Source organism: Syngnathus scovelli, chromosome 13, assembly GCF_024217435.2.
Source record: "Syngnathus scovelli strain Florida chromosome 13, RoL_Ssco_1.2, whole genome shotgun sequence".
NCBI lineage: Eukaryota > Metazoa > Chordata > Actinopteri > Syngnathiformes > Syngnathidae > Syngnathus > Syngnathus scovelli.
This window is the reverse complement of record NC_090859.1, coordinates 7,546,880-7,569,071: the sequence shown is the minus strand read 5'-3', so window position 1 is coordinate 7,569,071 and position 22,192 is coordinate 7,546,880. Positions and strand designations below refer to the sequence as shown.

At 38.1% G+C, this 22,192-nt stretch overlaps 2 protein-coding genes across 8 annotated transcripts in view; both read left to right on the top strand.

The window, feature by feature from the left end:
* tcf4 (transcription factor 4) overlaps positions 1 to 10,985 on the top strand; it is a 122,510-nt gene extending 111,525 nt beyond the window's left edge. For 2 of the 7 annotated variants that reach the window (XM_049738179.1, XM_049738184.2), the window contains 5 exons: positions 333 to 465; positions 2,360 to 2,525; positions 3,602 to 3,831; positions 4,823 to 4,964; positions 6,284 to 10,985. In XM_049738179.1, the coding sequence (XP_049594136.1) occupies positions 333 to 465; positions 2,360 to 2,525; positions 3,602 to 3,831; positions 4,823 to 4,964; positions 6,284 to 6,332 (720 nt within the window). In that variant the 3' untranslated portion in view covers positions 6,333 to 10,985. Of the gene's footprint in view, positions 1 to 332; positions 466 to 2,359; positions 2,526 to 3,601; positions 3,832 to 4,822; positions 4,999 to 6,283 lie in introns of all 7 variants that reach the window. The other 5 variants (XM_049738181.2, XM_049738185.2, XM_049738183.2 and 2 more) reach the window with 3 other exon arrangements.
* Positions 10,986 to 14,291: 3,306 nt separating this feature from the next.
* Positions 14,292 to 22,192, top strand: part of LOC125979986 (myosin-11) — a 37,521-nt gene continuing 29,620 nt past the window's right edge. The window contains exons 1-2 of the mRNA XM_049738915.1: positions 14,292 to 14,297; positions 14,406 to 14,519. Coding sequence (XP_049594872.1) covers positions 14,292 to 14,297; positions 14,406 to 14,519 — 120 coding nt within the window. The remainder of the gene's footprint in view (positions 14,298 to 14,405; positions 14,520 to 22,192) is intronic.

Below are 22,192 nucleotides of genomic sequence, written 5' to 3'. Positions count from 1 at the left end.
ACAAAGAAAAAGTGCTTTCCTTTTATACACGTGACAATAAACACTTTGAATATTTAAATAACGTGAAGCACTATTTAAATATACTATTTATTCACAGAGGAGTTACTTGCCTGGTTGAGTAAACTAGCAAAGTTGATGTTAAATATATTTTTTAAATTAGTCTGAAATATTTTTGGAGAATTTTTTGCATACATTCGTATTTGTTGGCATGAGTAAAATGCATTAATAGTGAGAGTAATAAAACAAAACAAAGACCTATTGAAAAGTTTAAAAATATATCGCCCACATGGCCAAGCAATCTCAAACTGTCCCTTCTTTTGTCTGTCTCCCAGGTGAGTTCTCATAGAGAAGATGGCAGTATGGGTCCGTTACGTGGTGGACATTCGATGGCTGCAGGTCAGGTGCCTCAGTTACCTGCTCAGTCCGCCACCTCGCCAGACCTCAGCCAACCAGACCCTTATCGTGGTAAGTCCCTTCATATTACAAATTAACACAAATAATCATCAAACTTTTGTGTTTCTGTGACATTTTTGGTTTTAACAACAAATCATGAGAAGAAACAAAAACTCACTTTGTAATTTGGTCATTTCAGGCAAAAGTAGACCTACATAATTGAGAGCTCGGCTGGCAAAGCTCACATTTACTAAGTACTAAAACACTAAATATATATACGGTATGAATATGGAGGAGAGAAGTGTATATGAGCGCAATGTGAAACAAATTAGCCCTGAGCTCTTTTTAAAGGCTGCAAATGAGTTTGCTGGCAGCAAAGTTCAGCAAGCAGCAACCACAGCCAAGTGTGTAATGAGGTGAGAGACAGTGAAACACACACTCAAGCAGAAAAAAAGAGACATTGCGCCTCATTTTAACACACACGTGTGTGCATGCATGCGCGTGCGCACACACACACACACACACACACACACATGCACACACATACACACACTCACGGTGGTAATAGAGGTGTTCAAGGCTATGGAAAAAAGGACTATTAAATATTTTGGCAGGCAACAATTCGAAATCAGTGATTAACAATGAGTCTTTCTAATATATTTATTTATTTTACATAATTTAATAAACTATATTATATATCTAATAAATTATTCACACTCCTAAAGCAATCTCTTTGTATGACCTATATCCAGGTATACTCAAATGTAATGTAAAATATTCTGAAATGAATTAGAATTTTCATCCTTTTATTGGTTGATTCAACAACCCTGAGCTATTTCCTATTCAAAGAGCACTTGTGTTTCGGTCTTGCAGGACAAGTGGTCTATTAAAAAAATTGCAGTCACAATTTCAAAACTGGACTTCCATCTACGAGCTTTAATAATAATACATAATAATTATGAACAAAATAGTACACTTCATTTGTTTCCTTAACCATTAAAACCTGGACTATTCATCTGAAAGTGTTCATCAAAAAAGTGGCTACACAGAATTCTTGAAACTAACATATATCCACAAACTCACAAACGTGGTCAGTCTCCACCCATGTCTGGGTTTATTCACACTTTGAGACACACAAAGTCTCTTTCACATTAAGCTCATTGAAATGCATCTATTTGTCCACAAACTAACAGTCATTGTACTGACGGACACATGCAAGCCAAACACAGGCTGTCACTCAAAAATGAGCACAAAATGCCTCCAGTCAGGCAGACGGAGATTCAAAATGGCCGACAGTTGGCGGTGTATGTGTGGGAACAGAGGAGAGTGTTCTGTGTTGACAGAAAAGTTGGCAGCCTCCCAGTTACCGATTCATACAGACGTCAAATAAAGACTTAACTGTTCTACTGAGGAGAGAGACGGACAGGAGGCTCGAGCAGCATTTGCATTTACATTTGCACTACAGCTTGCATGCAGTCAACTTGCTCTCTGTCACATCTTTGTCCGTTTCATAATACTCTCCTTTTATTCAACATCTACAATTTAATCATTTTAATAAGACTTACCAAAAATATATAAACACTTATACTCACACTTTCATTTTCCAGCATTTTTGTGGTGGCAATAATATATTGATATACTGTTTATGTATATTCAGTAAGAATGGGACAAGACACAAATCCCACGGTCTCTCGAAATCGAATCCAGAACAAGACGAGACGAGAATTTTTGCAAAATTTCTCATTTAAAATGATGCCTAATATAAATTTTCCAGTTTTTAATTTTTTTTTTTTTTTATTGAGCGGACTGCAAGAAAATGAATGATCCATCTCTAAAGTGCAAATGTGAACATAAACATAAACTTCAAGACCAGCCTCAGAAATATTGTGCACACATCCATGGCTGCATCTATCATTCACCTCTGCATCATCAAACACCTCTTTTTTTCTTTTTTTGCTCTTTGCAGCTCTGTCCGGAGGCCTTCAGGGCCAGAGCACGTCCTCCATCAGCTCCGAGATCAAGTCCGAGGACGAGGGAGATGAGAACCTCCTGCAGGACTCCAAACCTTTGGACCCAAAGAAGGAAGACATTGACAGCAAGGATCTCAAAGGACTTGATAGGTCAAGATCTAGGTAACCCGCCAAGCTCTAGATGTTCGCTTCTATCAAAACTCTCATTAGGCTGGTTACCCAAATCACCTCAGTACCGAGAGACCCTCCTGAGTTGACAAACACTGTTAAATAAGGCTCTTGCATAAAGAATTGATTTATTTGTGATGTATTTTCTGAAAATGTTTTCAGACTCGAAAAGACTCAAACAAGGAAGGGCTTGAAGTAGTGAGTGGTTTTGAGACCCAGTCTCTAGACTTTGATGAAGTGACCAAGTGTGACGAGAAGCAGCTAAATAAATCCGCTAATACTGCGGCGTTTTGCTCGAAAGCCACTAGGCAGCTCTGTTTTTGGAAACATGGCCGCTGCTAATTGATTTGAGTTAAGCCAGTGCTTTTGGCAGACAACCACAGCAGCACGGTTGAGACAAAACAGAGGTTTCTGGTGGACAAGAAGCTCTTGTTTGATCCCGTTTGACTCTCCATGGTCTTGAGCCTGGTTTTAACTGTTTCTCTCACACACAGAGTAGAACCCACCACCGATTTTCTCAAAGAAGTGCTACGTTGCATTCAGGGTATTGGACACTTTCAGTAGAATAGAATTCTATTGCAATGAATGGATCGATTTATTCTTTAATGTGGTAGTAAATAATACAATTCACATTACAGAACGTAAGTCATTTCAGTTGTGCAATTGTTTTGTTTAGGTATTTGCACCATCCAAAAAATGCAGTGTTCAATAATCACTGACATTATCAGTGTGATTGAACTAATCACAATCAAAATCTGAATATTTGTTTCCCACCCTGGATGCAGCTCACCAGCCTTCACGCCTCCAGCAATATATATATATTTTTTTCCCTGGAGGTTAAATGAAATCTGAACCATTTGGATCCCAAACCCAGAGACTTATACATGATGATGGCGGTCATGTAATCGATGATGTAAATCGATGATTTCACAATCTCTATCATTTTCACCACCGGGTGAAAAGAAATTACCTTTAAGCTGAACTTCCATCCTCATATCTTACTCCCATACCCCGACTCCTTCCGCCCCTGCCCTCCCCCTCATTTTTATCCACATCAATGGCTACCATAGCAACAACGACGATGAGGATCTATCTCCAGAGCAGAAGATGGAGCGGGAGCGAGAACGGAGAATGGCCAACAATGCTCGAGAACGCTTGCGAGTACGCGACATCAACGAGGCGTTCAAGGAGCTGGGCAGGATGGTCCAGTTGCACTTAAAGAGCGATAAGCCGCAAACAAAGTTACTAATCCTTCACCAGGCCGTGGCAGTCATCCTCAGTCTGGAGCAACAAGTCAGAGGTCAGTGTACCTTCCAGCAGTATGCACAGAATTGGACCACAATAGGCACTAATTTACGAACGTAACATTAAATATTCCTGTGATGGTGGTGATGCTTTTGTTGTCTTTGTAATTAGCAACAATAGGCAAGGCAAGGTAGTTTTGTGTCTATGGCACATTTCATACACGAAATAGCTCAATATGCTTCACGTAGTTAAAAATACAATGTTCACACTAGAGATTTTAAGACAGGAAATAAAATGTAGTTTACTTCGAAGCAGAACATGCAGTGCATGACCAAGATGTTGGAAAAAATAAAATAAATCTACTGTAGAAAGACAATCATATAATTCAACAAAGTAGGAGGACATAGATAACAATATGCACAACTTGTTTTCTTTAAATCTATGCAAGTGTTTTTATTTTCAAATATTCGCATTTCGTGGAAATCACATTTGATTTCCACAAACCACTAACATTAAACTAACTTAGCTATTTGTAGAACTGGCCTCCGAGCCACTTATGCAGTCCTTGTGGGTGGCCACGTTGCATCGGGTTGATTTTTATCAAATTTACTGAGATGCATGTCTATAGAGCTGTGCATTATTTATGCTGAAAAGTAAATTGTCAATACAAAAAATTCCATCTTTTTGTAACACACTTTTTCCTGTCATTATTTATTCCCTAATTCCAAACGATAGAATTAGTCAGGTAAAATTACATTTTCAGTGAGGAAAAAAAATAACACAGACTAGATCATTCCAACCCAGTCACAAAGATTGTAAATTTTGAGGGATGCTGCTCAGAAAGTCAAGTAAGTAATAGTAAAAGTCTTTTGAAAGACTAAAATATTCTTGGGTTAGGCTGGTAACACACACTGTACCAGGAGATGGCAGCAATGCCATATTCTGCCAAGGTTTCTGCTCCTTAGCTTCAAGGTCACCATTGACTTGGTGGAGGTGTTTAAGCATGAAAAATCCATCTGACAGTTTGTGTCTCCTCCAATTTCCAGAGAGAAACTTGAACCCGAAGGCAGCCTGCCTGAAACGCCGTGAGGAGGAGAAGGTCACCGTGGCATCAGACGGCACTCCCCTCTCGCTAGCTGCAGCACACCATGCCGCCATGGGCGATGGGTCAAACCCATTGGGACAAATGTAAAATGCAGCAACATCTTCTCCCCCATAAATGGTCAGAAGATTTCACTTATTCACTAATCTGCTGTTGTACCTTCAACTCAAAGCCAAATTGAATACTTGTTAAAAGTGTCCAGAATGATCTGAAACTAACAAGTTGAAAAAGGATAATTAAAGTTATAATTGATATAGAATTTGTCTTTGGGCTTTTGGACAGTTATTGGGATAAAAACACCCCCCCAAAAAATAAATTAGTAAAAATATGTATGATGCCTTTCCCTAGTCCAAAGCATTCCAGAAAATGGCATGGAAAGTCAATAGTCAAAAGCCCATACTCCAAAGTTATCTCACCTTTTAGTTAAATAAACCTTTCCAGTTCTTGACAAGTAAATGTGTACAGAGCTGATGATACAACAGCTGGACAAAGGAAACCAGTCATGATTTACTAGTTTTGGTCTCGTCTGGGTACATTGTAACAACAGATTGGCAGTATAAGTGTGATTTTGATGTGTGACTTTATGTTCTGTCTTCATTATTATTGTCTTATTTTATTTGTAGTTCTGTTCTTGGCTGTGCAACACATTTTCGACAAACAAACAACAAAAAAGAAAGAGTCCAAAAAAACAGGGATCCCCAAGTCCGGTCCTTGTGAAGCCTATCCAGGCTATTTCATTCAGGATAGTGGCTCAAGAGGACCGGACTTGGAGACCCTTGGTCCAAACACATACAAAAGAAAATCATACAGAAATACATTACAATATTGATCCAATATTGGTTTTTAACAACATTAATTATTTGAAGTGATTACAAAAATGCATTCCCGGTCCAATGAAAAGCTGATTTGTCCAACAGACCGACATGTACAGGGATTCTTCCTTTTACAACGGCGCTACCATACAACATTTTGGGATTATGAATGACACACAATGTATTTGTTTGCGCAGCGACGTAAGAATATGTTGCCATGCGGAACCAGAAAACAAGATCAGTTGTATTTATGGTTGCCTGTGTGAAAATACAAATATTGTCGTTAAAATATTTATTGCAATACTGGCCGGATAATTTATTTCTTCAAATTCAATTATTTGGATTGGTTTGAGATTTGGAATGCTTTTATGTGTTGCATTGCAAAATGACAAAATTCATTTTAAAATGGTTCTGTTCTTGAATCATTTTGCACTTTTTTTCAAAAACAGAATTATTAATTCCATTTTATGTATATATTTATTTATTATACAGTATATGTATAATATATAGATATAGATAGATATAGATAGATAGAGCTAGATATAGATATATACACTCATTTTTTTTAAGTGTTCTCTCTTATCTCTCTCCAGGTCCAAGGTGCCAGAGTTCATCAAAATGATGAGTGACCACTTCCTCTGACAGTGTTTATATGAGCACCTAGCAATCAATCAAACCCAGTCTTGCTTGGCCAAACCAATCAAGATTTTCGGACCAATCAGATCAGCCTCAGTGTTTCCTCTTGTGGCTTCTAATCCTCCTCATCACCTTTTCCTCCTTCTTCTATCAAGAAAACAAACTGCACAGTCATTGGTTGCTTTGCATCTCCACCTGAAGTGAACTCCTTTCGTGCGGAGACGCCCAATGGCCGATGCAAAGAGGTTATTTTAAAGCGTCTCTTTGTGGGAGATTTTGTCATGAAATTACTGCAAAGGGAGAGAAAACCTATGGATTGACCAGTCATTTAAGAAATTCTTTGACTTCTACTATCACCATTCCCAGTTTTAAGAACATTGGGCTTCGATATAAGATACGTGTAGTACTGTCTATGTATAAATATAATAGCAAAACACCTGGACTTGTGCAGTGGGGAGCATAGAGAATAATTACGCAAAACAAAACATATCAAGTATTCAAAGAGATTTTTTTTGAGAAACATTGTGCAGCCTCAGCATGTCTCTGACTGAATGGCAAACATATGCCACACTGTGGATGAAGCTGTGCCTGACATCCTCTTGGGTGCAAAACAGTAAAACAGTCAGATGTATGGATACACAAGTAGAAACGAGATGAAACAAAATAAAAGTTTCTTACAAATTACCGGTTATGGATTATAGATTAAGTATGGGTACAAAACAAGGCATTCTTAGGTTTCTAAAATCTTTGCGATGGCAATGGTAAAAGTACTTTTTAAACTAAATGATCCCTATTAAACCAGAACTAAAAAAAATAAAATAAAAAAATAAATAAAAAACCCTTGTCGCACAGGTCAAATGCATTATCTAGATGTTCATCAATGTTTCATTCCATTTCCTAAACATCCATCTTTTTCTGTACCGCTTATCGTCATTGGGGTTGTGGGTGAGCTGGAGCAAAGTCCAGCTGACTTTGGGCGAGAAGTGAAATAAACCCCCGATCGGTCAGCATATCATATCCAACTTGCAGAATTGGAAAACCATTTTGAAGAGTTCATTCAAATCTATGAGTCACTTGAACATAATTAACCTGAACTCCAATACTACAAGGGCAAACGTGGATCACACACTAAGGAACAAATCTACTGAGGAAATGGGGTATTTCAATCACTCAGTTTGGAAATTCCACAAAGAAAAGACCAATCATGCCGACATGAAAAGAATACTGTTACATTTATCAAGATTGATGATAATGCAAAAGCTGCTGATCAAGGTCCCGACAAAAATATCCCAATTTACTGTATATATTTGCATTAAATGATAGAAAAAAACAACATGGAATAGGGCTGAGTAATGAAGTGTATCTTTATACATATTATGCACATTCCACATAAACGCCACTCAAAGGAGTGCTGAGGAATTCCGACCAGGAGTAAAATGGACCAACTTCCATATAGGTTTGAATGGAAAAAGAGAATTTTAGACCACATTGAGGCGATTGTTATGCAGCAAGGGAAGACAAACAAACAATCATCTCTTTGGCGCTATAGCAGGGCTGAATAAAAATTCATGCCTTGTTGATTGGTTCATAAGAGAACCCGAATCTCAAAAGGTAAACCCTCTCCTGTATCCCAAATACCTCAAATGAGTGGGCTTTCTAGTTGAACAATTCCTCTGGATGATTTGAGTGTTAATTCTGGCTTCATTTCAGATTTTAAATTACTTTGATTATGATCAATTGACGTAGTTTTATCAGCATTACATTTTGCCTCTGTGGTTTATTAGGGAGGCATAAAGTACATATTGAAACCTAAAGAAATACAGACTGGAAAGTGAGAAAGCTCTGCGGATAGTGTGCTACCTTTTGTTGTCTCGTCACCTTTTTCCATTTCCTTTTTGGCTTCGAGATCACTTTTCTACTTTTGGACCATATTTAGTTTCAATTTCAATTTAGACCATCAAACTGTTTAATGTCCAGGGGGCCACTGTATTTTTTAGCCAACCCCTTTTACGGGCAAGTCCTGTGGTTTTCTTTCATAAAGAATCATCAAAAGTGTCTGAGCGGTAATTAAAAGTCGTGGCTAGTGCCTGATAGTATCAGGTTGAATATTAAAACAGAGGTCAAATCTGACAGATAAAGCGAACCAGAATATTCTTTTTATTCCAAGGTTAAGATAGAAATATCTTTTACCTCCACCGGTTTTAGATCTTCTCAATCTCAGTGCTACTCTTTCTGCTGATCCAAGCCTTAGGATCCCCACCCCCACCCCACCAACCCTCAGAGTGGTCCCAGTGATGCAATTTGAATATTCACACTTCTACCAATGTGCCTTTTTAGAGTTCATATCATTGGAGTCGCCAGAGGAAGAGCTGGTCTTTTATAGGCTGCAAGCTTAGGGAAACCTGTTGTTGGTCTTTAGGTTCTATGCAGTCAGGTTTTTGTACCAGACCTGGGAATTTAAAAAAAAAAAAAAGTTTGAAAAAAAGAAATTAAAAAATAGTATTTTTTGGATAAAAACAAAACAAAACAAAAATAAAGTGTATTTGATGTACTGTATGCTTATGTGTAACTAGAGCGTGTTCTGACAGACACTTGATTTAGCAAAACAAGCCCTCGCCCCCGTTTGCCCTACCCCTTGGAAGAAATCCACTATCCTGAACCCAGCCCAGTTTATATGGTGAACACGTCTCTTCTTGTAATATAGCTGATCCGCTTTTTATCAATATGTGATGGGCTTTTCCTTGAGCCAATGTAGTCTCCAGTACAACGTGTGTGGTTGTATGTTGTAAAGCGCTTTTTTCCTCCGTTTATTTTTTTAAGGAAAATAATTTTCTTGTTCATTTTTATTTGTATGTTCTGGTTTACATGTCTATTATAGAAAATGTAAGAAAATAGAAATAAAAATAAAAAATCAACACAATTTGCTATCATTAGTGTTGTTCTCTGACAAGCGACAATTTTGGCACGATTAAAAATCCTACTCAATCAACAGGAAGGCACGGAAACTGGAAAAATAATCTATTTGAATAGATCAATTTATATATAAATGTACAAAAATATATACATATATAAGGAGGGTGATTTTTTCCATTTTTTTTTTCTTTTGCAAATAAGTGTGTGCTTGGGGAGGAATTATTTTTCCAAAGACTGAAATGTCAGGCCCCCAGTGTTACAAATCATCGCCAGACTTATTTCTTCTTATGTTGCCATGACAACCTCTGCCTCTAATATGGCGCCCCGCACAGGACAAAATGGCACAGGAGGACCAACACTGCTATCCATCATGGCAGTGACACACAGACATTGTAAATTGTATGTAACAAAACAGCAAACCGAACCCATATTTTGAAATTGTGTATGTAAAAATTATATTTTTACATGTAGATGTTATTTGTGTTCCCTAGAAATGTGTTGTTTTTTTCAGGAATTAGTATTTAAAAAAAAAAGTGTGTTTTTAAAATTTGTCACGTTGAAGTCATTGTAAAATGAGAAATTAAAGATTTTTTTTTTTTTTTAAATCATGTTGAAGATGGAATAGGGATGTTAGGACTATGATGCTGATGAGATCAAAACACATATACAGTATGGTATTTGTCCAAATCCCCAAACTTCATATTATGTCCATTGTAATTGTATTTTTTGCAGATAAATAGTTGTAAATAGTTACAAATCAAATTCTGTGAGGTTTCGGTGGGGTGAGGACATGCCTGTGAGATGTGACGATGATGATGAAGCAGTTTTTAATAAAATAGTATTTGTCTGGTTAAAACATCGCATTCCAAACTCTGCATTGTCAGTTTTACATCGTACTGTTGTTGTGATTGCAGACCAGCAGAAGTGTAACTCAAATTATTGTCTGTACCTCCACCAGGAGCAAATTCTTTCAGAGCCAGCCCAGGGCATTTGGTGGGATGGGGGGAGTTGGATTTGCATTGGGGAAAAAATGTGCAAAAAAGCATACTTTTGCTCTGTTGTGTAAAATTGGACTACCCTCAGACATATTTGTCACAACAGGACCTTGATTGTGTATTGAATTACATTGATGTTAATTTACTTGAAGTGTTTGGAAACAAAAGTGCATCCAAAGAAAGTCCATATAGTCAAGTGACTCTTAGGGCCATGGGCCTGCTCTGACTCCTGTACATTTATTTATTCAAGATGTAAATCAAAGTCCCGCAGAACACAATTCCAAATCAGGTTTTGTAAAAAAAAAAATAAAAACATTGGAGTCGTCTTAGATAAATGAAGCAAGTGTCTGCCAACAATCGTATCAGCTATTTGGCCAAAAATATTTCAGTAGGTGTGCGAGGCAGTTTCAGTTTGTTTTGAGTGTTTGCCAATACAATTGACTGTTGTGTCAAAAGGCCATGCTGCTTTGAATCGGACCTAGGTTGAGTCTGTCAGTGTACAATTAATGTGTTTTTTAAAATAATGTTATTTTCGCAACATTTAATTTCATATTTTCTATTTGTTTTATGATCATATCATTTCACATTATTGTCATTTTATGTTACCCTATTAGCCAATGTGTTTTTATTTCTTCTCCCTCCTTGTTGTACATACACATCTCATTTCTCTTTTTCAGTGACTGTGCCAAGAGCTTTGTAATCTGTTACTCTGTACCAGTTTTACTGCAATAATGAGTTGAATTCAAAAATCTTCACTATTGTCCTTTGTTGTCACAATTAGTTAGGATTTATCAACATTTAACTGAACAATATATGAATCGCTTTTTTTAATGACATTTTAAATGTGGTTCTTTAATTTAGATTTTTGTTGTGTACATTTTTATAGGAAAATTCATTGAGTTAATCTAAAACCATACAAATTGCATGCAATCAAGTCTTGAGTATTTTTTTTAACTTATAGTAACTGAGGATAGAAAACATTGGGGTGGAAAAAGCAACCTTTTGTATAAATTATAACAATAACATGATATAAAATTTGCTTGGGGGACTGTGAAACCTCCTAAAGTATTCAATTACCGTATGTGAGGAAAAAAACAGGGATTATCTAAACATAATGGTCAAGAGTATTTGGTAAATTTTAGAGGAGAGGTTTCCTTTGGGGTTCCGCTGCAATCCGCCAACACAATCCAACAAGTCCAATTAAATAGCTTGTTGTAAATCCACCACAGTCATTTAGTAATTTGTCAATAACATTAGTATTTGTTTTTCTTTAGATTATACTATTGTACATTCTTACAGGATCCCAAAACATATATCGTGTCAAGCAAATGTATTTGTATAGCTCTTATCACAGAAGTGTCTCAAAGGGCTTCACAAGTTGACAACTTTTAGGGTTACATCCACCGATCTAAACCCATTCAACTATAAAATAATGATAATATATAACAACACTTGAGAAGGGACTCCTACCACAGATCCCAGACACAGGATGCCCAGGCTGCAATGGATGCAAAGTGAGTATACCGTATTTTCCGCACTATAAGGCGCACCGGATTACAAGGCGCACCTTCAATGAATGGCCCATTTTAAAACGTTGTCCATATATAAGGCGCACCAGATTATAAGGCGCACCTTCAATGAATGGCCCATTTTAAAACGTTGTCCGTATATAAGATATATACATTTGGCCCACGGGCTGGACTTTGGACACGCCTGCTGTAGTGGCTCAATATTGGTCCATTTATAAGGGGCACCGGATTATAAGGCTTTTGAGAAAATTGGAGGTTTTTAGGTGCGCCTTATAATGTGGAAAATACGGCAAGTTAACATCCAATATCATCTATCTGCTATAGGCCTACAGTGTTAATGAGAACAATATGATAGTTCATGTCCATCCTCGTTGTGCAACCAGTGCTTTAAATGCCACAACAATCATTTACAGTAAATAATGTAAACGTTGTTGGTTATATTCTGTTTTATAGATGCGACTGGACACACTTTTCCTTGGATTGATTTCTGACTTGACTACTGTGTTAGCGTACGTAAGTGATACTCCAGTTTTTTTTGTACAACTTTGGGTTATGTCGCTGCTGTTGGAATGCAACTCCATCGCAACAGCTTCCCCTTTTCTATGGGCCAGTTTATGGTAAAAGAACACGTTTTCTACGGAAGATTGTTTGTGTTTGGATTGGACGAGGCACTTGCAAAAGCACTCTAAAGTACAAATATGGTGACCTCAGCGACATTATGAGTAATGTTTGCCTTACCGTCCATCTACTGACCTTCTCACCTTTCAAATGAATAGCTGTTTTTCTGCTGCTTCCCAAATCTTGTTTGAACAGTCAACTGATTTGTTAGAGATAAGGCTGCCCATTCCAGTCCTTGAGTACTTGATTAAAGGGTGAATAGTAGGTGTAGTCATCTCAATCTGTTATTATATCTGTTAAAAAAAGGGCATTTTTAATTAAGCTAACAAAATGAATGTATTGTTTTGTATTAACCATTAAACTACATTGCGACATTTTGTTGCGCTCATCTACAGAGAAGTAGAACCCTTAGCAAATTTTCTTCTGGTTTACCATGCCGTCATTGTTTAATTATGATAGCATTTATGTCCGCTGACATTATTGATGGATAGAATTTTGTAGCTTTTGGTTGGTCGCCAGATTATATGCTTTTGTCCGAATTAATTCCTAAGAAAAAATGTCAATCCTTTTGAGACACCTGACTAAATAAATGATCGGAACGTGTGAATTCCATGCCAATGGGTTCAGTCTCATTTTGAACTAAGCTTTGGTCCCTGGAATTATTTTTGTAGGGTTCAAGTTCAAGACCAAAACAACTGTCAAGAACGAACAGATGAACTCTACATCGCAGAGGTGATGAAGATAGCAGAAGATACCGACTAAGCACTTTCGAGCATTGCTCAAAAAGCATAACTGTTGAAGGGAATCAGTCAGCTATCTCATCTTAAGTTATTGCAGCAGAGGGAGTTATCAGTGTGAGTAAAGGTTGTCTTTGTAGGACGCTCCCATCTTCAGAATTTCACTCCAGTCACACCCTAAACAACTGGTGACACAGAGCCATGTGTAGTAGCAGTGTGCTTCAAACCAATAGAAGGATGATTAATTAATAAGGATAATTCTATTAAGTGCATTAATATGAAAAAACAATCAACACATCAAATTGAAATAATTCCCAATTATCTGACATCGTAGAGTAAGTTACCCGACAAATAGTTACCTCAGTTCAGATAAGTTATTCTGTTTCCTCCGCAGAAACATGACCAGAAACATGACTGTACCATTGTGTAGACCACACTAGAAGCTTGTCCTTACGAGTCCTGAGTCAAACTTCCCCAACCAAATAAGGAATACATTTTTATATGAGCAAATGCGGTAGACCCCTTTCAAAGCTTGTGACGTCATTTATGAGGCGTGGTCAGTCGCCATAGAATACAGAACATCAAAGATTGTACCTTGAGGTGCTGCCACATTTTTGCTCTTTCAATCACACATTTCATGAGCAAAATTATGTAAATTTGACTTGCCAAGACCTCGGCACAAGTTTTTATTTTTTCTTCAGAGGCAACATTTTGCACAGGTGTCTTTCAGACTAAGATCCATACCTGCAATATGCTACCTGTTCAATGGGTGTGTTTTCCAGCTCATGCACGGAAGAATGTGAGGGCGTGGTTACCAGTTTTTAGCAACACGAAGCAATTCTGTGTTCAGGCCAACATCATAGCAACCTGCTGCTGTTTAACCAACAGGAGCTTCCACACCTCACCTGTAAACTGTCTTTACAAGAATGTTTCTTTTCTGGCCTTAATAACTTGAATCACCACAACTACTTATAGTGTGCAGTAAAACATTTTACCATGCACAGTGGGCAAGGCAGCGAGAAAATGTCTGAGTGAGCTTCTCTGCCACTATTGACATCTTGATTAATTCAGATTAAGAGAATAAAACAAAGGAGGGTGGCAGCAGCAATATGGAGAAACGAGAGTTTTAATTACTGCTGCAGGAGATTTAGAGAATGAAGGAATTCCCCTTCCATGGTGGTATTTAAAGAACTATTTTTTTTATTGGAACCTGGTTGAGCAATACCACGGAGCGTGGGTTAGTGACGTCATCGCCCTCCGTGGACACGCACTTTACGCACGCTTTAGCGGAATGCGGCAGGTGTAGCCTGGGACACACCCACCAGGCAAACTCCTGACAAGCGAAGTAGTCTCGGCTGGCTGTCAGTGTGCAGACCAGCACCGCACAGGGATCGGCAACAGGTAAGAAGTTTGAAGACGCTTTCACTTGACACTCGAAAAGTTTTCACATGACAACTGAAGTTCATTTTGGCGGAACTAGTGCTGGAGTGACTCGATCGTGACTATAACCTTTGGAGACGTTTTCTGGATAAACAGCTGCTTAGCAGGCACAAGTATTTAATCGCAAACTATGAAAACAGCGTCCAACAAGTGGTCATGACTGATTACTGGTACAGATGAAAGCGCAGATGCCTTCCAAATTGCTAAAAACAAGAGAAGCCTTACTGAATTTTTTAAGTTCTTATTTTTGTTCACGATTTACGCGGCAGAACTACATCTTTGTGTACTATAAACTGCACAGTTTACAATACAATATGACGCGGACATTTTAAGTCCCAATGCTGTGTTACCAGGCACACCATAAAACTTGCAGAGTGAAATAAGATCCAGTGCAAGAAATGTAGTTTAAAAAAAAAAATCCCATCAAGTACATTCACCATTGGTTGACAGTCAACACTGTTATGTTCTGAATTACATAGAACAGCATAATTCTGACTGCTGTTTCACTCTAATGTTTCTCCACACGTATTATTATTATTATTATTATTATTATTATTATTATTATTATTATTATTATTATTATTGTTGTTGTTGTTGTTGTAGGGCACTTGAGAGTTATATTGATGTGCATTACCACAGTTATCTAAGGTTGTATGTTTTGATAAATGGGATGTTAATATAGCATTGTGGAATGTTTACTTATTTTATTTTATCCAACATGACAAGGGAGACTATCTCAGCAAACAAGCTAATAGCCGCCCCAAGATCTATCTGCAACAGCAGAACAACATACATTTTAAATCATACTAGTATGATTGTGTTGTAACTAAGGGTCATGATTGGGACATCGTTGGGAAATGATAATGAACAGATAGGAAGGGGAAAGATAAACAACCCATGCCTTGTCTTAATACTGCACATTTTTACGTCCTGTTAGGAGTTGTAGATTACCGAGGCCATTGTGTCATTCAAGTATCATTTCCATTTGTTCAATAGCTTAAATATACAGTAGGTTATTGTTTTCTTAACGCGAAACCTTATGTTGAGTCAAAGGGCGAGTCTGACTGTACTATGCACTATGCTCCGATAAAGAAGCCGAACGAAAAGAAACTTTATCGCAGCTGGGTGGAGGGTTGCTTATGTCCCCTACTTGAGCTCACGTGAAGCCACACATATATGTATACTGAGGTACAACTGCCATAAATATTCTTGGTTGGCTTGTGACAAGTTTTGAGCTGAAATGCGTGTGACTAAAGTACATGTTATACAACAGATGCAAAAATCTGAGTTCATTGTGGATATCTGGCATCAGCACCAGTATAATGTATTCTTGTGTATTTTCTTGTATTACACATAGACATAATCCCATTCTTATGCCATTGATGGCACACTCACATAAGATACAACAATCATTCTGAATTCGGTTAGTTGTTCAGACAAGTCAAGTCAAGAATGCAGCCATCTTTGACATTTTTAATTTCACTTCTGTTTTTCTTTGAGACTGATGCCATGACAGGGTTCTGTCTGAACATGCTACAGAAAAAAAAAAATACTGTGCACACAGCTTCAGTGAGTCCACAGATTGAATTTACAAAAGGCTGTAAAACAATCATGATGATCACAAAACAGCTGACATGCTGCTATGTGTAAAGGCATTCTGCTGGTGAAAAACTGTTAGGGTGTCCTCTCGCACAGTGGCGGATACAGTCAGTCATGCAAGTGAAAGTGTCTTTCCAAGTTGGGGAATGCTGAAAGTCAACTCAGTATCAGCTATTAGCATCTAAAATTCTAGCTGTGGCTCTTAACTGCATGTGCTCGAAAACTAGTCTAAGGTTGAAATGGGATAAATTGTTGTAGAAGCACTAGAAGCAAATATTCAAAGGCTTCTGCATAGAACATGTTGGGAAATATTGATCCACTGAAATTCAACACAAGAGCTAGATCAAACAATGAAAGTTGTTTTTACTAAAATAATAAGGCTCATATGATTTACTTAACATTATTTTACACTGTTAATCTGTTTCTGTATCAAAGGTTATTTTTTTTGCATTCACGTCATTGAATAAGTTGGAACATTAGAAGCACTTTACTGTTTCATGCAGTGCTGTTTTCTGAGACTTGAAAAATATTTTTCAAGCAAAATCTAAAGTCACTGAAATATCTGCTCATGCGCAGGGATTGGTCCTCATTCACAGCACGCACACGTAAACGCACACACACATACACACCCTTTCTCTCTCGTTCTCTCACAGTATTTCTCACTGTCGCTTTATTGTGTTTAATGGGCCCGCATTCTTTCCCTTGACTTCAGTACAGACAGTTAACCAACCAGACCGACAAGAAAGCACAACTGTTGGCCCGCACGCAGCCACTGTGTTTTAATCCAAATGAGTTTTCTTATCAAGCGTTGCATATAATTCGGTGTTATAAAAAAGCCAGAACATTGTGAAAAAGTCTCTCAATTCACATGAGTTGTTTGTTCTTTACGGTCATGTTCCACTCCCTCCATGTCAGTCCTTCCTGTCCTCTCTCGCTCTCTTGCTCTCTTGCTCGCTCTGTCATGCTCTCTCCCTTCTCACACACACGTGCCACATTATTGCCCAAAAAGGCTTGCGAAACTACACAGTTTGAATTCGTCAATGGTTTCACCCTGTTTTGGATCACAGTTGAGCTGGCTGCATGTTTTTATAGAACACGAAAAACTTGGTAATCAATTCACATGGGTTTCAATCCGCGTGTTGCAGGTAAGAATCCAATTTAAGGACACATTTACAATATCATTAGGCACGCCTGCACAAGAGCTGTTTCAAACATGATTCATTTACAAATATATTTATGTAACTTGGTGCTGAACTGTGGCCATTATGTTTATTTCTGTAGCTGTAGGTTAGTGATGATCAACTGCACTGCATTGCATCACGGAGTCACTGTCATAATTACCTCCAACTCCAATTAGTGTGGAAAGCAGAACAACTATTATATAAACGTTTGTGCAGAATTGTGAGTAAGTCATTCAAATGTGCTTGTCTTGCATGGCACTTGTGTGACCATTTTCTAGTATCTGCTGTAATCGTGACGCGAACAGTTTTCTGCTGAGGCGTGCAAGAGTTACCTCTTTCCGGATTTTTCTTTCAGGGTGGTGTCAGTCAACTATCAGGATGACTTCAGGTGTCATTGTTATTTTTGTAACTCCTCTTCTTGGTCTATTGTGTTTTACATGGGCACGGATACACTTTTTTTTTTTTTTGCAAGTGTGAGAAAAATACCTTAATTCAAGATGTATGTAGAATTTTTAGATCATATAAATCTGGAAGTTCTAGTCTCTGCCATCGAGGATGTTTGCAGCATAATGATTGTATATTTGTGCAGTTCCTCAATAATCATTGGATGGCCTTGGGAAGGACTTGCCTATATACTTATTTTCATACGTCGTATCACCAAGATGAGCTGGTCATTTTGTGAACACTGAACAAGCCGCCCTATTATGTGCTGCATCAGTTCCTATTATACTGCAAATGTCAAGTCCTCTGGTATGAGGAACACCCTGAGGTGGCATTTGGTACCCATCAATCATTAATGCTGTGGAATTTGTGTAGAGCAAGAGAATGTTCTTGTCTCAAGCCAACCACCAAGTAATGCTGCTTTTCAGTCACAAATATGACACAAATCACTTTGAATTCTTATGAATTTATTTGCAAAATAGCTTTATTGATTAACAAATTATTATGGCTGCACAATGTATCTAAAAAATATAGATAACCTGAAATTGGTTCGGGGTTGCATAGTGGGGCACTGGTTAGCATGTCCACCTCATAGTTCAGAGGTGCAGGGTTCAATTCCGCCTACGGCGTTCCTGTGTGAAGTTTGCATGTTCTCCCCATGCCTGTGTAGGTTTCCTCCGGGTATTCAGTGCGGGTGAGTGCGAATACTTGTTTGTCTATTTGTGCCCAAAATCCAACTGTACCCAAACTGTTTTCCAGGTCATTAATGTGATTTATCTCTTTCATATTATTCTGTTGGACTTTGCACAAGAGAACTAATGAAATCACAGTCTGACTGAAATTGACATGGTCCAATCTACCAGTCAACGGTGAATCATGGGAAGTAGGAAGGTGGATGGAGCTTCTCGGTATGTTAGAAATGAGGGCGTGAGTAGAATGGTAACACACATGAAATAGTTTGGATCGCTAGCGTCACATAGTGTTCCTCCAAATATTTCGAATGGTTGATACTCGTGCATGTGTGTGTGAGCATGTGATCCCCTTTAAGCAAAGGCTCGCGCGATGAAATGCAAAGTGTTGTATGTAGTCAAAACGGACAATGATGTTGTCAAATCCACTTTCTTTGCCACTCATTTCTGATTGAGCATTGTCATCCTGGAGGTGGGTCAGATAAGAGCACAGTATGTACAAAACATTGCTGAAATTCCTCCTGTCTTGACTGTAAATGCAGTGCATCACTCATTAATGCTTACACCCGGTTATTATGTTAACAGCTCGGTAGCTTTTAAACGCTGTGATCTATGCAAACAGTGATTTATGGAAAAAGTCTCATGCTTGGTGGACGATTTGTTCATTTAGCATTCCAACAAATAAATAATGTATCAGACTACCATTACACATTTTACATCAGTAATGTCACTGTTTATGTTGATCTGATGTGAGCATCCTTGTGTACAGTCTTTGAAGGTTCCTCTGCCCTCACAAAATTAGTAGATCATCTTCTCAAAAGAATAACTTTCCCAAGGTCCGTGGCTATTTTCCAAAGCTTTTCTAAATAAAAGGTCGGCGCGGAGCTTGAAGAAACAACTCTTGGAATGTAATGCATTTTGAGAATTTATGATTTATATATCTCTGGCAAATGATCTGAAGGGAGTTAATTTGATTTCTACTACCAATAACACCCATGAGTCATTTAGGATTTCTGTGTGGGGCAGAGGTTAAACGTTTATAGATTGAAGTGGATTTAGGAGGTGAGAACTAATCTAAAAGGGAGCCACTGGAGATAACTTAGGTGCAGATTAGTTTGCTGCTTGTGAGAAAGGGCTGCAAAGGTCTCTAATGTCAACAGAAAGCTTTTTTGTCTCCCATCCAGGAAATCTACAAACCAACCAAGAGTAGACTTTGTTTACATTGTGATAATGTGCTAACTGGCCTGTGAAAGTAAGGCAACTTGGATGAAAGAATTACTTAGATGATATTTAACTTGCTTCATGCATTCATTGAGAAGAATGAAACATTACATCCATCACCCATGACATCGTTTCATTATACGAGCAAAAGTATTGGGACATTTTTAAAATGCGTAGTGTTGTTTCGTGAGGTTAAAATGTGCAGTGATGTCAAAACCACTTTCTCGCCCCTCATCCTTTTGCCTGATTGAGCATGGTCACCCTGTGAGACCCATTTTTCAGTCTCACACTTTCTTCCCTGTGTTGTAAGACGCATGGTCAGAAATATAATACGTACATGTAGGAAATAAATGACAGCCTTCCGAAAAGGCCATCCTAAATACCTAGAGTATGTTTGACTTACCAAACCTGTTATATTATGTTTGTATTACCCTGTAGTCAGTCAGAAGCCAAACCTTTCCTCCTGCTAGGTTTTTGCTACATGCAAATAAGAGTTAGCGAGCCGGTTAATATTCATATTACTTCCCAACAATTCTGGCAAATTTTGTGGTAATGTTGTCATTGTTTAAACGTACAGTATGTATTTATGTACAGTGGCACCTCAGTTCACGAATAATCTGTTTTAGCCCCAAAATTAGTTTGCCTTAAAAAATCGCCGGTGGGGTCACCTGCCGCTCGTGCCCTCGGCTGATACATCTGTGCCTAAGCTACATTACACATCTTACATAAAGTTAGCCTAGTGGTGGACACTCCGATATCATAGAGGCTTTTGGATGCAAGTTCAATCTCTACTGCCAAGTCATAGGTAGAGAATGTCGTGGAGCCGGTCTTACATACATTTTCCAAATTTTGATGACACCATTCGTCTTTTATTCCGCTTATCATCACGTAGCTGTGCTGCGACTAATCTCAGTTTACTTTGAGTGAGAGGCAGGGTACACCCTGGATTGGATGCGACCATCTCAGGGCATATATGGAGACAAATTCACAGCTAATGACAATTTAGTCTTCAATAAAAATAACTGGCATGTTTTGGGGAGTGTAGGAGGAAACCGAAATGCCGGAACCCATGAAAGGAAAACATACAAACTCCACTCACAGGTTGTGATGACACCTTTTGTGATTGAAGATTCAAAGTTGCTCATTCAGACATATTTTCACATGGACTCTATATTTCGTTGCATAAATATTTTAAATTCATCTTTGCAAAACTAAAAATGCAAACAAAAATCTGCTGACCTCAAACCTGAATAATGCTGCAAATTTCTTGTCCTTGACTTTTATTCCATCTCTCCCAATTTCCAATCTCTCTATTCCCTTCAACATAATTCTCAAACCATATAGTATAGGTTATGAAACCCATTTTAATGTGTTGTAATTTCTTCTCCTAATGGACGCTTGAGAGTTCTAATTATTCATTTCTGTTGTGGAGAAATTGCCACCAAGCTTGTCCTGAAATGCATCTTGGTGAATTTTTGCATTTTATAGCGCCTTGTTTTTTTTTCCCCCTCCCTTCAAGTTTTAATGAGTGTTGTTTTGCATTATGCAGTACCTTCAGGCTTCAATTTGGCATCTGGGAGTGTTGGCTTGACTCCAAAACTGTGGTCAACCAGTGCTTATTACTCATTAAGCCTCGTCAGAGGGCCGAGTGGTTCAGGCTTGGTGGGAGCTGCAGTGCTTGGAGAGGAGATGTTGTTGTTGTTTGTCCATGTTCTACTTTTTGAAGTGATGTAAAAGATGAAAAGGTGAAAGATTTTAAAATGCACAACAGATCTTTTATGCATGTCTGAACCCACTCTCTGTATACATTAGTAATACTACTGCTAATCAAACATGATTACCAAGTGGAGCCATTTTAGTTATTTTGCGCTACTTCTTGTTTTGGCTGATTATGAAACGGTGTGTGAGTTCGTGAGAACAATACAAGAATATTTAAAATGTTTTACATTTTAATTACATCCCTGTGTATAATCTGTACCATACTGTTAGGCTTTGGTGAAGCAATATCACCTAGTCCACAAATTGATTACTTTTCTATTATTAAAAAAATAAAATACAATAAACTAGACAGAGTTTGAGAGATTGAAAGGACCCTAACAACTGTTTGGTGTGTTGTTGCCTATTCTGGAGGGTCAGTCTTTGCCAGTACTGTGCCTGGTTAATACAGTTGAACTGATTACGTATTTTCCGCACTATAAGGCGCACCGGATTATAAAGCGCACCTTCAATGAATGGCCCATTTTAAAACTTTGTCCATATATAAGGCGCACCGGATTATAAGGCGCACCTTCAATGAATGGCCCATTTTAAAACTTTGTCCATATACAAGATATATACATTTGGCCCGCGGGCCGGACTTTGGACACGCCTACTGTAGTGGCTCAATATTGGTCCATATATAAGGCTCACCTGATTATAAGGCGCACTGTCGGCTTTTGAGAAAATTTAAGGTTTTTAGGTATGCCTTATAGTTCGGAAAACACGGTAGATTGAACATACAGCT